The 18075-nt window shown below is 35.7% G+C and overlaps 2 protein-coding genes across 5 annotated transcripts in view; one reads left to right on the top strand and one right to left on the bottom strand.

Moving 5' to 3' along the window:
• The window catches only part of cabp7b (calcium binding protein 7b), a 39750-nt gene extending 30746 nt beyond the window's left edge, over positions 1-9004 (top strand). Inside the window, exons 5-6 of one of the 3 annotated variants that reach the window (XM_046839235.1) lie at positions 2355-2478; positions 6269-9004. In XM_046839235.1, coding sequence (XP_046695191.1) covers positions 2355-2478; positions 6269-6281 — 137 coding nt within the window. In that variant the 3' untranslated portion in view covers positions 6282-9004. Of the gene's footprint in view, positions 1-2354; positions 3245-6268 lie in introns of those variants that run through there. The other 2 variants (XM_046839237.1, XM_046839236.1) reach the window with 2 other exon arrangements.
• Positions 9005-9138: 134 nt separating this feature from the next.
• Positions 9139-14537, bottom strand: zmat5 (zinc finger, matrin-type 5). 2 transcript variants are annotated; one of them, XM_046839239.1, is made up of 5 exons: positions 14066-14537; positions 13924-13986; positions 12148-12228; positions 10632-10731; positions 9139-10006 (listed from the first exon to the last, which is right to left on the bottom strand). In XM_046839239.1, the coding sequence occupies exons 1-5, from the start codon at positions 14190-14192 to the stop codon at positions 9865-9867; spliced, it is 513 nt and encodes a 170-aa protein (XP_046695195.1). In that variant the 5' UTR covers positions 14193-14537; the 3' UTR covers positions 9139-9864. The 2 variants fall into 2 exon arrangements, with proteins under 2 accessions (XP_046695195.1, XP_046695194.1); XM_046839238.1 differs by having other exon boundaries at positions 10632-10734; positions 14066-14536.
• Between the last annotated feature and the right edge of the window lie 3538 nt (positions 14538-18075).

The following is an 18075-nucleotide window of genomic DNA, read 5'->3' as shown; positions in this document are numbered from 1 at the left end:
CACCTTGTTATCTTTATGTGTTCAATACTTATTCTCTGTGTCATTTCACTTTATTTATTATGACTCAACTTGTATACTTAAATGTTCTGATTTCTTTGTATGAATTCAATATTTGGCTTGATGGCCACATCTGGTGGAAATTTTGTGTCAATAGCCCACTTAGAAATTCCCTTACTGATAAAAATGCTGATGTGTCAAATACTTATTTTCCCCGCTGTATCTTCATGTTTCCCAGGCTTGACAAAATAATCATGACCATCCTGTTCAAAATGTGATACCCCTAAGGCTTTAATCTATTGTGTTATGTAACATTCTTGGCACTCTTTAGTTTACACCATAGGTTGTCTATCAGGTTCAAATCTGGGGACTGTGATTTTTTTAATTGATACTTTCATTTTGTAAGACTACAAATCTAAGTTCTTATCCATCCTGAAGAATTTGGCATATGTTTGGCATACCACATGTTAATACCCATGTCAAACAGGATGCAATGTTTGAACAGTTTTCCCTTGAACAAATGAAAAATACATTTAAAATATGAATTTGATACATTTCTATTTTAATTTATGGCAGGTGCCATAACTTATTAGCAGATGCCTTTATTTAGAGCGACTTACAAAGTGCTTTGAAGTCCCCATCAGTAAATACATGCAATACCAGTTAATTAAGACACAGACTAAGAATACCATCTGTCTAAAACTCTGTTTTTTATATAAAATGCTGAAAAGGCGAAATGGACATGAGCTTACCCCAAGGTTGTGTGTCGTTACTGACGAGATCAGAGAGGTGTCCATAGAGATAACACAATAATGAAGTGGAGATTAATCACCTGGGATGAAAAGCAGTTTGTTTTTTTCTGGGATTAAGCTTCAGATGATGAGCTGCCATCCATGATGAGATATGTGTGAGACATGCTGAGATCCAAGCAGAAACAAGAGACTCTGTAGAGGGGAAAATAAAGCATCAGTTGAGTGTCATATGCATAGCAATTGTATGAAAACTTTTGTGAGGAAATTACTTTGCCAAGAGATTGTGTATAAATAAACAGTAGAGGACTGAGTACTGAGCCTTGTGGAACACCAGAGGAGAGTCTTCATAGAGCCGATGTGGATACTCTAACAAGTCACCTGATATGAACGATCTTCCAGGTAGAAAGAAATTATTGTCAAGCTGTGCTTTAAATTAAAAAACTCCCAAAGATTGATAAGAGTCATGTGGTTGACCATCTCAAATGCTGCGGCCAGGTCATAGAGGATAAGGACTGATGACAGCTTGACATATCTAACAGCTTGCAGCTTTTCAGTGACTGCCAGGATTGCAGTCTCTTTGAAGTGAAACCTGAAAGTATTGTGTAGGAGCTGAGGGAGAGGTAAGGGTCTGGAAGATTTTTTTCAAAGAAGGTGTCAAAATGTTCAACTGTCAGAGAGGATGCAGCAGGAGCAGGAGAATTATGTGGGTTAAGCAGAGAAAAATATGTGGAGTTTGATGATTCCACATAATTGATGATTCCAGCTTTTGTTTGTAGAAAACAGTCAGGTGAGAATTTGGACAGGAAAAGCACAGTACAAGACCAGATCAATGTAAAGATGTTATCACTTACACTTTCACTATGTTACCTTCTGATAACAAGAAAGAGGGTGTGATGTCTTTCTCGGTTTAAAAGGTCCAAGGATAAGAAAATGGAAGAAACAAAGGTATCTGTACATTCCTCCAGTGGTGAGGGTAAGAGTCAGGAAGGGATGAAAAGTAGAGAAAACAACATTGGAGAGAGGAAGAGAAGGAAGGTTTTGAGAAGTCAGAAAGAAAGCCTGATCTGTTGATGCTGGAAAGAACAAAAAGGCTTCTTATTAATCTCTTAGATTAAACTACTGGAAAAACAAAAATCTGCCCAGACAAGATTATTTGGACAAATGAAACCAAGATTAGCAGGAATAAAGCAAGAGCAGGACAGGAACGTCTCATGATACAAAGCACTGCACATTGTCTGTCAACTTTGAGGTAAAAATGTTCACTTGCTGCCTAATAAATCCCACCCTCTAACAGGTGCCATAATGAAGATATAATCAGTGTTATTCACTGCACCGGACATAATGGTTTAATTTCATAATGTTATGCCTGATTGGTGTATATATATGAGCACAATTTAGATTAAATTAAGCACAAACATGGATGAGTGGCAGTTATCATAAAAGCAGTTGAGGGTTACAAGTGGAATATGGAATGTTCAAAAAGCATATATATATATATATATATATATATATATATATATATATATATATATATATATATATATATATATATATATATATTGGTGTACAATTTGGATCTTTTTCTGTCTCTCTCTTCCCTCATAGCAAGCCCCATGCAGCAAGTCAAGCACACATGTGTGCGAAAGAGCTTGATTTGTGCCTTCGCTATTGCATTCATCATCAGTGTCATGCTTATTGCAGCAAATCAGATGCTTCGACGTGGGATGAAGTGAGTGAGTCAACCTCCCCATCTTAGTATTCACTTCAGAAAATCTTTAACATTTACTTCTTTGTTCCCCATGTTGTTGTTTATTAAATTGCTAACATACTGACCCTGTTGTAACGAGATATAAGGATGTGTGTAGGCTTTATGTAGTCTTGAACCCTTAACTAATTTTTTATAATAAAAAATTAGTGAATAGTAATGCAAATAGTTATAGTCATATTATAGTATGTATGTATTATTTTTTATCATGGACCAGACACAACATCTATACTTTACTTAAACCTGATTGAAGTGACTCATGGTTTTGTAGCAGACAAAGAGAGGCAGCTTGATAAATTGTCATGGACTTGCAGAATCTCAGAGGGCTTTTCTGGAAACCCTGGTAGTAATCCAGAGTTGAGGTCATTACTCTGGCACACAGGGATAGCAAGGGTAGATCTATCCAAATCATAGCACAGCCAAAGGTCAAAACCAGCAAACACAGAACACACACTGAACATGAAGCAAGGAATATAAAACTCAACTAAGAAAAAGACAAGGATACAACAAACAATTGGCGCAGAGTTGCTGCACAAACACATGAATGACTTTTAAAAACTTTTAAAACTCATGAAATCAAATGTAAACTAAACCACAAAAATCCAGGTAAATACACTACAAATCAGTTAAAAGTACACAAAAAAAAGACAAATAACAAAAAACAGGTGGTAATCAAAATTATGATTAGTGGATTACAAGGATCTTCTTGGGTGCAGGGAATTCCAGTCAGCATCTCTCTGGTGTTGTTGCTGAAATATAAACCTTTGCATTTCTACATCTACATTTTAAGGAATTTATTTAAATAACATTTACAATGCAAACAGAAAGATGTATGTGGTGTCAAATAATACAAAACATACATACAGCATCTCACATTTCGGCAACAATTTTAGTAGATATTCTCAAAGGACGATACTATAGAACGGAAACTTAGATATATTTTAGAGTAGTCAGTATGCAGCTTGTATAGCAGCACAGATTTACTGTCCTTGGAAAATAACTCAACCCCACAGGTTCTCAATACGGTTCAATCCATCATCTTCAGCTTCCTCAGCAAGGCATTTGTCATCTTGGTGGTGTGTTTGGGGTCGTTATTATGTTGGAAAACTGCTGTTCAGTTTATTCTGAATGGAGGGCATCATGCTCTGCTTTAAAATGTCACAGTTCATGTTGGAATCCCCTTAATGAACTGCAGCTCCCCAGTACCAGCAGCACTCATGCACCCCAGACCATGATGCTACCACCACCATGCTTGAGTGTAGGCAAGACACTATTTTTCTCGCAATGGTTCTACTCACCAGGGCTTCACCACACATGCTGGACACCATCTGAGCCAAACAAGTTTATCTTAGTTTCATCAGACCACAGGACATGGTTCCAGCATCCTGCTTTTGGAAAGGTTGTCTTCAGCAAACTGTTTGCGGGCTTTCTTGTGAGTCAGCTTCAAAGGAGGCTTTCTTCCACTTCTGCAACCTCTAAAGCAATGCTGGCAACACTCATGCGTCTGTTTTTATAAAGTTAGCTTGTGCACCTTCTTTGATTGACCATTGCCAGGGCTGTCTTGAATACCGGTCAAAAACCGGTGTACGACACTGGCCACTGTACTGTACTCAATTTCAGAATGTTACCAATAGTCTTATAGCCTCGGACAACATTTTAAAATCTCAGCGAATTCTTTGTCATGAAGTGCAAGGTTAAACATCCAGTGGTCATTATGAGAGAATTGTACTCAAAACACCAAATTGTAACTGCTAATACTTGATACACAAATTTGTATGGTCCTGTCAAGCAGACAAAAACATGAACATGACGAATAGGACATGTAGCTTTGCATAGTTAGGCAACATACAGCTTTGTACTTTTGTTGCCAGCTATTTTGACAAAAATGACTGTATGTTGAGTTATTTTTAAAGGACAGTAAATCTGTACTGCTAAACAAGCTGCACCACTATTAACTACTCTAAAATATTTCCAAGTTTCATTTCTATAGTATTGTCCCTTGAGAAGATACACTAAAATGGTTGCTGAAATGTGAGGGGTGTACTCACTTTTGTGAGATACTGCACATAACATACATATATAACATAGCTCATATTCAGCCTTGAGCAGGATATTCTTGGTTGGATGACTCTGTCTTTAGGCATGTTCACAGGTAACCAAGCAGAGGCCCAGACAAGATGGTTCTCACTGCATAACCAGTTCAATGGGCTTAGTTAGGGTGTACTGATAATAAACTTAAAAATTTTTGGCCAGTTTACAATGCATTACATCCTTACATATGCAATAATTGTTTTTAACCAAAATAATTTCTCCAATATTGATTCTCAGGTTTCTTCTCCACATATTAATATCTTTATTTTGTATCTAATATTTATGCTAGGTATTAAAAGTTAAGGGCACATTACAAGCAACATATAATGAGGGGAAAACTTTCTCTGATAAAATAAATTTTAAATGGCAGTAAATAGTAATCATGTGTGATGTATTTCAATTGAAGCATTAAATAATCTTATTAGAAAATAAATACAGTAAATTAGTGAAGAGTGCTTTATATTAAATTCATTAATATTCAGAATTATTTTTGTAAAAATTCACCAGTCTGAATATGCCAGAATAAACATTATAATGCACTAAATTAAGATCTTCCATTCCTGTATAAATAGTTCTTCCAGTCAATTTTGTTTGATTTCTGAATCATGACAGACTAATTTAAATGAAATGGATGAGGTTAAATTGTGTTTTTTATAAAAACATATTTAAAGCTATAAAGACTGAGATTTGCATCAGCAGAGATGCAGAACGTAAATAAAAACAGTGAAACATATTAAATAATTTCTGAATTAATTAGCAGAATCAATTGAAGATTTATGAGACAGGCTTAATATAACTTACTAATATGATTTATTTTACTTTCTTAATGGATCCTTGTTAAACTGGCCAAAGCTATTTAGTCTATTTACTCTTTGGCCTGTATATTTAATAACAGACTGTAATGACGAAATACTACCTAATACCTACTTGAAACCCACTGAAATGGTCAAAAAAGATCAATGAATGAATAGAAGCAGGATTAACATCATATAAAAGCTTTTTTTTTTTTTTTTTTTTTTTAATAATATATACAGAAGCAATATTTTGTCTAATAATGTCTATGCATCCAGCCCTCACCTCAGTCTAATGCTTAAAATGCAGGTTTCACTTATTTATCTGTATGTAATTTTGGTCATTTTAGTTTCTTGTAATTTCAGTGCCTCACTAAAGAGAACAATGTGCTTATACAGTCCCCACTGAAAATATTGCAAATGCATTAAAACCACAGCTTGCTAGGCTTTATGTTGTTTTCCTTTTTTTTTTTTTTTTTTTTTTTTAATCGAATGGTAGACATCAGAGCTATTAACTGTTTATACTAAATTTCAAAGTTGTGTGATCTAGCACAAGTGCAATAAAGTAGTGCAATTGAAGCTGAAAATTCTGATCTGTCTTATTCAACTTTTGGGCTCAAACTCAAATGTGTATTGCAAAAAAAATTATTGCTGTGCAATTCCAATATTTTCAGAGGGAACTATATAATTTGTCCTATATATTATGTCTAATAACTTAGTAACTTACCGAGAATTGCTTGTGATTAAATAAAAAGACACTTTTTTATGCATAGAAGTCATAGTAGATTACGTTATAAAGCATGTCTTCTGCAGTCACTCTCACTGTATGTAATGTATAAGTATGCAGTAACTTCCTTATTCTTATTTGTCAGGTGGCTGAGGTAGAGTAATAGAAGACAGTTCAAGAATGTTCACAATCACAGCGTTACATTTCTAAGCTAGTAACTGTAAAGCTCAGGTATGGCATACAGAAATACTAGCAAGGTTTTTCTTGAAGGTGCTACCTCTGAGTAGCTTACAGAACTGTTCTAGGTACTTAGTTGCAACCACTAGAAGCTAGAATCTGGAACCTGGTTTAAGTTTTACCTGTGAATCATTGAGCAAAGTATGTTTTGGTTTGGATCACCATAACACTTAAAACTTGCAGTGTAAAGTTTTAAAACTGAACATCCAATTCTCATTTCCTAACAATCTACATTAGCAACCACATTTTTATTAAAAAATGTGTTGTCATGTTTTTTTCCCCACAAATACTAGTTAGTTCTTACTCGAATAATTTAGTTAGTGCTGTGTAATGTTTGTAGGGTGTTCAGGAACTGTGTTAAGTACAAATCTGTATTAATTATAATGTATATATCAGTAACCCTGAGAAATATCTGTGAGCAACAAATATAAGAGTGAGATACTTACAATAAAGCAGTATGGATTAAAGTAGGTTGTATGATCTACAGCATACAGCAGACATAAACTCTGATTCAATGTTTTTGTAATGTTAAAAATAAAAACCAAGCTAAATCCAGAACATTTACTTCACTTCCACTTTTGTGAAATTGCAACCTAAATTGTGAAAAAAGAAGTTGAGCACATCTAATATTTTGCTATTCCCTTTTTGCAAATGCATGCTTAGTATGTCAGAATGGATGGACACAGAGCTCTTCAGGTCATTCTACAGGTTTATGATTGGATTTTAATCTGGCTATTCTGAAATCTTGATCTTGGTTTGTTGACGTAATTTCTTGATCTGGAGATGTGCCTCAGGCTGTTTAATGAAAAGTGAAATTCTTTTCATTTTAAGGGTATTAGTTAAACCTTAAGGTTTTATGTCAGAATTGACAGGCATAAAGTATAGAGGTATTTATTATGCCTTCCAGCCTTTTTTTTTTTAAAGCACTAGCTCCAGCTGGAGAAACGCAGCCCAAAACATAATGCTTTCACCATGAGGATGTTTCATTTGGTGATGAGTTGCAATTTTGTAATGTTGCTATAGACTTCTTGGTAGCCGCTCTCCTGGCCTTTCCTTCAGTATTACTTTGTGTTAACTATGAATTAATCAGTCTTTCTACAAATATTCTGTCTTATTACTATTTAACAACTTTAAGTTCTTAAAAGTCCATGGCTTTTTCTGATTTGACCAAGATGTCAAAATTCTACAGGATTAGCTTTACTTAATTTGGGGTTAAGCAGTCAAGACACACCAATACTGTTACTGTACCAATTAGTATTTAACATCAGTTTGAATATAATGGGCTGATTTTTTTATTTTGTTTTCTCTAATTTCTGGTTGTTTGTTTAACATGGTTTAATTTTTCTCATCACAAAAATCTATTTATAGTCAAATTATGTCTAGAACAGTGGTTCTCAAAACATAGTTCAGGGACCAGTTTAAAGCATAGCAAGATTTTTTCCTTTTTTTGTTACAATGTATAAGTAATATTAGCACAGAGATTCCTGGTTGTAATAACAAATTCTGATGCACTGTTTATCCACTATTTTACTTTATAAATAATATTATTATTATTTATTGATTATTTAAAAATATTTTCCTATATTTTTCTAAGTTACTTGCTGAAATTAATTATACAACATGCCTAACATTTTAGGTGCAAACAATAGTTTAGTTTAGCAAACTATAAAAATAGTTTAGCAAACCATGAATTACATGTGCTGTTCTCCACATAGTGATCATACTATACTACTGAGGTTTTATTGATTGATGCAATCAATCAAAAGGTTTTTGCAGATGCACGTGTATGTAATGTTTGAACTAATATAATATATTGTGTAATGTTTGTCACAATTAGCATTTGTGTTTGAAATATGCAACTTATATGACAAATTACTGTGAAGTACAGTGAAGCTTTATTTAATAAATTTTTATTTTAAAGATGTCAGGACAACAAAATCCTAATTCATTTCCAAACATTCAATAGTAATAATATTACTGTTTTTTTCCTCATTAATGTGAGCAATATTATTTAAACATGCATATTTTTTTTAATTAAACAGGTGAGATGGTTGTTGGCAGAAAATCTTTAGGAAATCATATAAAATGCAGTGGCTAGTTTTTTCATACATTTCAATCTATATATTTAGCTGCAAATGTGATCAGGTTTTATATAGAGTTCAATCCATAACATCTTTAAATTAACAAAGATGTCATTATATGCTCACCATGTTAATATAACCACGTAAAAATATGACAGTATTGTTTCACCATGTACATCTGATGTGTGTAAACAGTATGGATACATACACATAAGGACTATAATCTTGTAGTGTGTGAGAAATGTAGTGTGCTAATTTGTGGCAATGTTACTTTTAAACGTGAGCAACTTTATTAAATTGGTGGTGTTCATCGGTTGTTTTTATTGACTGAATTTTTTACTGAATTATTGCATGACAATAAAGCTATCCTGGAACTTTTTTAAGCATTTTAAAATATAATAAAAAACCTCATTAAAAATAACAAGTAAATACATTTTAGCACTTACTGTTCATCATTAACCATGCGCATAAATACATAAGCCTGAATAACAATTCATTAGCAAATATACGATGTTTATCTGAGAAATAGTTTATCTTTAGTCTGTTCCAATTAGGCCTGCAGACTATAATTAATTTCAGGTTCATTTTAAATGTATGAAAATAATACTTGTATATGTCTATATATTATAGCAAAGAGGTGGTGGTTGCAATATTATGCAAGTAAACCAGCCAAGCAGATCCTTAAAACAACTGAGGGTAAATTGAAACACTGGACTTTTAATCAGAGGCATCGGCTACACAAGACATTGAAAAAAAATCAATTGCCAAAGCATGGTAATGTCCTTTGAAATGCACTTGAAACAATGGTCAATTAAGCTGTAGCGGCTGTAGAGCAGGACAGTTTATGTGTGGTGAAATAAATGCACAGCACACAACAGGAAAAGGCACTTCGACTTTAAAAGCAGGTAGACTGCTACTAGACTTTTACTGACACCCCAGTCCTATGTATCAACATATTCTTAATAAATTCTCTCTTTTCTGTTCTTTCATATTTACCCACAGAGCTAATATTTAGAACTACTATAAATTATAGAACTATAACATTCCAAAAACAACCCTGCAGTCTAAAATCTGAAACAATATTTATTACAAAATAGTAAAAAAAAAAAAATACAAAAAACCCACACATGATGTATGACCAAACATATATGGACACCTCACCATGACAACCATATATGATAATTGCTTGCAAAGAGCCCTGACTTTACTGGACACTAGAGCCAGAAGCTCAATCATTCCCTCAGTAATGCTGTCTTGACTGAATGAGCCATACTGTAAAACCTCCCCAAAGAGTGGAGACTGTTACAGCACCTAAAGGGGGGCAAGTCTGTAATAATGGATTGGGGTGTGATGGTCAGGGGGCCACAAACATTTGGTCATATAATGTATTACATTTGTATTGGACACACACATTCATTTGATTTCAGCCCCAGTCAGTATAGACTTCGTCTCTCCATCCTCCAGGATGCAGGGGCAGAAGGGATAGAGGGAGATCTGGGATGGAAAGCAGAAATGCTGGAACTTCAACACCTTTATTAACCGTTTTCTCCTCCACTTTTAAAACACTAAAACACAAAAAGACAAAGGTCATGTTAAACACTTGATCTGCAAATTACCAATGAGGAGACATGAAAATAAGTGTGTTTGTACACCATTTGTTCAATGAACTTATTGCTAAGATCAATTAAATATTAATTAGATGTAAATAAGTGGTTCCTACAGTATAAGTATACAAAGAATCAAACAAAAGCAAATTATCAGTTGGAATGTATGTTAACAAGCCTCCCAAAATCATGTTATGACTTCCAGTAATGTATCCAAATAGAAGTAATCAATATCTTCTTATAATATTTAATATTATATAAACCTTTTTGTTTTATTTATTTTAAAAGAAATGCTAAAAAAAAGAAAAGCTGATCATTGTACTGCTTTTAAGTTAACGAACTTGATCTACAGATGTTCAGATGTAGTACATGGTATGCTGGTACATGGAAAATCTGCTCCAGGCCATGTCAGTTCAGGTGTCTCCTTTATTTCTGAATATAAAACTGTAAATGCTACTGCCAAAATATAATTGAGACCTTTCTAAATGCCTTCTAGTAATTAAAATCTCTACCAACACATTGACTTTATTCAGTTGCACTTTGACATGTCATACTATCATGCTTTTCCATGAAATGCCGTACATACGTTCCTGATGACTGAGCTGCCCTCTTCTCTCTCCTGGACAGCCATTCCTCTAGTGAAGTGGTGGATTCCTCTCGGTCCACATCCTCCCCCTGCTGTCTTTCTTCTGATAATAAATTGAAAACAATTTTATTTACCCGTCAGTGTTTTTTTTAATATACAGGAGAAAAAACAGAAGCAGTGTTCTGCCTTGGTAAGTTGCTAAACAGTAGCTCTCACCTCCCCACTCGATGTCTCGAAAGCTATAGCAATTCTGACCAATACTTATCTTTAAGTTTTAACAAAGCCACCTGCATCTCAATGCAGCCACATTCTAATTATTTGTACTTGTCTAAACCCTATACAAAGCCCAATATAATCTTATTTTATTACAATAAATATATTATGATTTCATAAGTTGTTCTTTTAATATAATATTAATTGTTAAAATTTCACCAAGGTGCTAAAATGTCATTACAAATATTGCCATCAAATAAAGAATAGCTGTGAGAATGAGCTGTATATTTCACTTACACCATGACCTTTGTGATCAGAGTTCACGCATTATTTCTGCTGGAGGAATGGTGTCAAACATTTATTATGCATTTGTTTTCAGGCAGAAGTAAATTCTATCTTATCATTTTCAACTTTTATTATTTTGCATTTAAAATGTAATTTCTTTACATTTTGAGGTTGCTACCAGACATTATTGAGAGTGGTACATGATACAAATCAGCTTGTCAAGCTTATTTCCAACCTGTGTAACCATCTGGACCAATTAATTTTATGCATCACCTGTCAACTTGTAGGACTTAATGGGTCTCAAGTTGCTTTTATTCATTTTGCAATGACAGAGTTCTTGTGAACTGGGAGTGTGTGCCAGCAGATGGTCTGATCAGACAGAAGCTGCTGAGTGGCAGACACCAGAAACTTTTCAGGTGCAACAAAGTACATAAGAGAAATACGGAAATAATCTCCTTTTGACTCTCTACATATTTAAATTAGTACAGATGCAACTATGAAAGTGACTTTGTAGTATGATTAATTATCATTCAAACCCAAAATTCTCAGTCTGCACAGTCATGTTCTTCTCTTCCAGTGAAAGCAGGTTTAGTTATATTGCGCTCAACCCCACTCACAACACTCACATTTGCCTAAATGGCCTTTTTCAAATGAAAAATAACACCAAGTTGGATGATACATCATCCAAAAGTATTTAAACATCTGACACCTGTTTGTTGTTTCTCCCAAAAAGGTTGACAGACTTATACAATTGTCTTTAAAAGTAATAACATATGGTTTTCCCTGCACTCGAAATAAAAGGCTTAAGCATACTCTAGAATGGCCAGGCCGCTGTGCACAAAGCAATAAAGACATGTTGAGATGAACTGGAATTATGAGGTCTTCTGACTTAACAATGCCAGACTACACTAATGCTCTTGTGGCTGAATGAGGTCAGGTCCACACAGCCACACTCCAAAATCTAGCTCAGATTATTTGTAGAGGGTAAAGATAAATAAAAAAAAAATAAGAATCTCACTGTGAATATGTTGCTCCAAATTTTTCATATCCTGTTCAGACATGTGTGAGTACCGGCAGCTAGGGCCGAATACACACTGACCTGAAAGGGAGACAGGGAATATTGTTCAATATTAGAATACAATAAAACACAACAAAATACCACACAGTTGTTACACAATTCCCACTTGTTCCCACTTGAGATATGTTTGGCCTTGTTTTGTTTTGCACTGAAGCTAAAACAGCAAAAAGTTCACATCTAGATAAATCATGTGAGAACTTTTACAGTCTTTAATAATATAGCAACCAACAAAATTCAAGTGAAATACAAACTGAAACATTTTAGAAAAATCGGAAAAAGACTAAACATACTATAACCTGTTTGCAAACGTGTGCACTTCCTTTTGTGATAGGGTATGACTTTGTTTAGAATGAAATCATCACAATCAAACTGTTCAAAGGCAGTTATAAAAACCATCAATACTAAAAGAAGACAAGATGAAAACTTAGCAGGATGTCTGAGACTTATGGCAACATTAAAGAGGCTGAAGAAATATCTGGTAGGTCCTGGTCACAACAAGTAACAATAATCTTTCATATTGTTCATGTCTGGGCTAAGGTCAGATTGGCTAAAATTGAGTAAATAAAATCCAACCCCACCTTAATCCATCTAAATGTTTTTTGGTCTGATGAGACCAAGGAAGAACTTTCTGGACACAATTCTAAAAGATATGTTTGACCAAAACCAGACGAGTACCTCCCAAAAACCATACGCATGATACTGCTTGGTGGCACTGCTACATCTATTTTAGCACAAAACATCTGGAGCTCTGAAATTACAGTAGCCCACCTTCCGATCTGACCCAAAGTAAAAAAACAAAACAAATGGTCAACACTTTAAAATGGCTCAGTCAGAGCACTGATCTTAAATCCAATTTACTCTGTGGGATTAAATGAAAAGCTGAACAAACGATCTTCTCGCTGATAGATCAGAAGCGTCTTTGCAGGGAATATTTTATTTTGTTTTCAAATTAAATCATGATGCATTAAGATTGCACCCAATTCTACATTTAAGCTCCCATCACTGAACAGCACACCTCAACACCTCAACAATGATGAAACCAGAATGAATTAGGTGTCATCCAGAGGAGGATGGGTTCCTGTTTGAGTTTGCTTCCTCACAAGGTTTCAGGTCAGCACTAACTGTTCATTAGTGACAGACATTTACAAATTAAACTCGTATTATTATAAATGTATAAATCTATTTATCGCTGTAAAGCTGCTACGGGACGATGTCAATTGTTAAAATTGCTATAAAAATACAATTGAATTAAAATGAAAATTATTTTAAAAGCAGTAGTGAACGATGTGGATTTTCTTTAAGGTTTTTTTTACCTATTAAAAATTAAATTTTTCGGTTGCTGAAACACAATGAAGGCAGAAAACTATAAAACATTATTTTTCAACTTTATTAAATTTTATGTTGTTGTAACCGAGCGTTCGTGTAGGGTTCGCCTAAACACTTTATATTGAGTAAAAACAATAAACGAGATTATCCAAACTCTTCCACACTTTATTAACACAGCAACACCTTCAGCCTGAGGTCATCGACCCTTTAGCACCCCCAAGTGCGCATGTCCCTTACCTCTCTATGGCAAGCCCCGAGGGGAAAAATGGATTACACACACAATGAGCGCCAGTCGATCCAGAATTAGTACAGCATAACAAAATTCAATAAAGTCTGTTACATAGTTCAGACTTTTTATTGTCCATTCTTTGTCTGGTTACACGATTTTACCTGTCTGTAGAAACTTCCTGCATGGCTGTTTTGCTCTCTCGTCCTGAAGAATCGCAGCCGCATCTAGAATACAGATGATCTGAGTATCAGATAAAACACACAGGAATCGAGAAGCGGGGAAATGACTGGGTTCATGTTTTACCTCGGAAATGATCAAACCAGGCTTTTTTGGCTCTGTGGTGCTGAACGCCGTTCAGATGTTTCTTTCTGTTGTGTAATGTGTCCTGAAAGCTGCGATCACAGTAATCACAGTGATAGCGCTTTCCCATTCCTCTTCAACACGTGTAATGTTTCAGAAAGATATGTTAACAGGTATCTAACATGACCACGACTTTAAACGGAGCCCTATCCCTACTGTACTTCTCCTACAGCGATAAAGAAAACGCACCCCCAACTTGAAATTCCTACTCTAATTGACTTCTCACATCCGAGTTTCTTCTAGTTCCGCAAAGTCACAAGTTTGTAGCGCTTCTTACCAGACACATTCGCTGGGTAATATAAAGATCAAATATTTAATTCGAGGGAAAAATTTAACAAATCTCACCACAGTTCATTAACTCGACGCAAACAAATGACGAACACGGAAATCCGACGTCCGCCAGCCAATCCGAGAGCAGGATATACTGTGAGCGCATCATGGTCGCAATGCGCATGCTCTGAAATCTTGTTTACCGCTGTGTACAGTGTTCTCTGGTGGATTGTTTTAATTCCCTATAAAGCGACCATTAAAAACCCAGGACAGAATGAATTGAGTTTTTAACAATTTACAAAAGTAAAATTGCACGATGAGTCTAATGTATTTTTTATTTTTATAAGGAAACGGACACGAAACACACAATAACAATGAATAAATACGTAATAAGTGAAAGAAAAAACAGACTTTTTTCCCCCAGAAGTCATGTTTCATAGACCAGTTACAAAAAGGACAATACACAATTTTAAATTAACATTTTTGATTTAGGATTTTATTAAAATAACATTTCACTTAAGGTTGTGAAGTGTTTGTTTTGCATAGTGGAAAGGCATCCTGCATCTATGCTAAAACATTTTTACAAATTTTAGAGCAACACACGCAATGAATGCTGCTGCAGTGTAGACTGTGTCTGTATCCTGAGCTACAAAATGTAGAAATTTTCAGAAAGTCTTTTTAAGTAAGTTGATTAACATTAAATTAAAAAAAGACTGAATGCACAGCCAGCAGCTCTGATCGAAAGTTAGAATTGTGTAATATTAGATCCCTCATGTCAAAAGCGTGTTTGACAGAAACGTGGAATAAACTGAACAAATATCTGGCATTAAATAAAGCGAGTCCTCCTGGGTAGACTTACATACACCAGCCCCGTCTAAATAGCAGAGGAGGTGAAGTCGCAGCTATTATATACAGTGGAACCCGGTTATGTCGATGTCCTAGGGGGTCGCCAAAAAGCATCGAGGTAACCGATGTTCGAGATAAACGAAAATCAAAATGGCGGCAATATATTAACGTGCTTGAAATTTCTTTATGTACATGATGTGCGTTAATAAATGAGAATGTGCATGCACGTGTTTTTGAAGGTTTTTTTTACACAACAGCGTTGCCGCGATTTGTTTGATGAAGTCATGCTATAAAAATACATACAGTACATGTTTATCTGTCAGGAATCCACCTGCCACGCCCCCTTCGGCGTGTCAGGTGCTTTCTCGGCCGCTTTCTCTGAAGCTCCCGGCTTCAATCGCGCACATATGGTGCTCGTTTAGCATCATCACCAGCTCCTATTTAAACTTCCACACTCTCACTGTCCGTTATTGTTGGTATATTTTGGTTCACGGCGGTCGTTGCGTATCCCTTCCCACCAGCACTCTCTCAACGGCTGCGCTTTTCTTCCCAAAGCGCACCACGGATTCCCCCCCGATCCTGCCGGTGTTCATTTTATGCTTTTGCTGCTCATCTCACGTTCCCCCGTGTGCTGTTCAGCGCTGCGCTTCTACTTTCGCCCCCCGTTCATCGCATAACATTTAACAACAAAAGGCATATGTGCACTAACTAACAGCAGAGACACCTGTAGCATCTGTAAGGCTTAATTTTTCCGTCACTTTCGCGTGTTCTTCTGCGGCTGCACCGAGATAACCGACGTTAAATGGCAAATTTTTCCCCCCTTGTGCTCGAGATATCAGGGTTCGGCGACATGAAAAAAGTCGACATAACTGATAAAAAATGCTTAGAAAAAGCGAGAATTTGGCGGTTTCACTTCAAAAACGTCGACTTAATAGGGTTGTCGAGGTAACCGAGGGCGAGATAACCGGGTTCCACTGTATATATATATATATATATAAATCTAAAATGTCACACAAAAAACACAAATGTAACACATTCAAAGTTCTTTACACCAACATAAAATATTCAGTGTCCGAAAGTAGGTCTAGTCAGTCAATTCCATTAATTATTATTTATAAACCCCCAGGGCCCTACTCTGATTTTCTTATAGAATTTGCAGATTTCATCACAAATTTAGCTACTTCTTTAGACAAAGCATTAATTAAAAACTAACTATAGGCCAATATCAAACATCCCTTTTATCTACAAGATTCTAGAAAAGGTTGTAGCACAGCAGTTATGCTCACATCTACTTAGGAATAACATTTTTGAAATGTATCAGTCAGGATTTCGGCCTCATCAGAGCACAGAGACGGCGCTAGTTAAGGTGGTAAATGACCTGTTATTGGCCTCTGATCAGGGTTTTGTCTCTTTACTTGTTTTGCTCGACCTTAGTGCAGCTTTTGACACCATTGATCATACTATCTCACTTGCTAGATTAGAGAATGTTTTTGGAATTAATGGAACAGCTCTCTCTTGGCTCAGGTCTTATTTGACTGATTGCTATCAGTGTGTTGATGTAAATGGTGAGTCCTCCACACTATCTGAGGTGATGTTTGGTGTTCCGAAAGGATCTGTCTTAGGCCCACTGCTTTTCTCTTTATATATGCTGCCTCTGGGTGAAATTATACATAAACATGGTATTCGCTTTCATTGCTATGCTGATAATACACAGCTGTATATTTCAGCAAAGCCAGATGAGGGAGATCAGCTTAAAAATATTAAGGAGTGTGTAAAGGACAGACAGTTTGATACCTTCCTTCTGCTTAACTGGGATAAGACGAAAATACTTTTACTAGGACCACTTGCAGCTGGAAGTAAATTTTTTTCCGATTACATGGCATCCCTGGGTCGTGTTTCTGTCTCAGTGTGTACAGCAGTCAAAGACCTTGGTGTGATTATTGACCCGAGTCTTTCCTTTGAGGCTCATGTGAATAATATCGCCAGTATCGCCTTCTTTCACCTTAGAAATATTGCAAAAATTTGAAATATGATGTCGTTACAGGATGCAGAAAAACTAGTTCATGCTTTTGTTACATCTAGATTAGACTACTGTAACCCTTTACTGTCTGGGTGTGCGAGTAAGTGCATAAATAAGCTTCAGTTAGTTCAGAATGCAGCAGCAAGAGTCCTCACTAGATCTAAAAAATATGACCACATTACTCCTGTTTTAATCAGTCTACACTGGCTCCCAATCAAATCTCACATTGATTATAAAATACTACTACTGACGTATAAAGCACTTAACGGTCTCACACCACAGTATCTAAGTGAACTTCTGTACCAGTATGATCCTCCACGCCTACTTAGATCAAAAGGTGCAGGTGCAAAATTAGTTTGTACCTTAAATAATGAAAACTACAGCAAGGGGCAGATCTTTCTCTTATAAAGCCCCACAGTTATGGAACAGTCTTCCAATCAGTGTTCGGGACTCAGACACAGTCTCAGTGTTCAAGTGGAGGCTGAAAACATATTTATTTAGTCAAGACTTTAATCAGTACATTTTTCTTAGGTAAAAGAGCAGATCTGGAGGGATCATGGATATAGAGTGTTTAGTGAACTGGGATATTTGGATGCTGTCGTCCCCTCACTCTTATAAGTTCACTTGGGTTTGTTGACGGTGGTGTGGTGGGTCGTCTCTTATCCCAGAGATCCCTCATGTCTGTGTTACCTTCTGGTTCTCCCTTTTAGTTATGCTGCCATAGCGAGTCTTGCTGGAGTCCAAACTGCACAGTGATATTAACTTTCATACAACAACAAGGACACATAATAATCTATATTCTTCTCTTCCTGTCACC

Source organism: Silurus meridionalis, chromosome 25, assembly GCF_014805685.1.
Source record: "Silurus meridionalis isolate SWU-2019-XX chromosome 25, ASM1480568v1, whole genome shotgun sequence".
Lineage (NCBI taxonomy): Eukaryota > Metazoa > Chordata > Actinopteri > Siluriformes > Siluridae > Silurus > Silurus meridionalis.
This window is presented reverse-complemented; position numbering and strand designations above follow the sequence as displayed.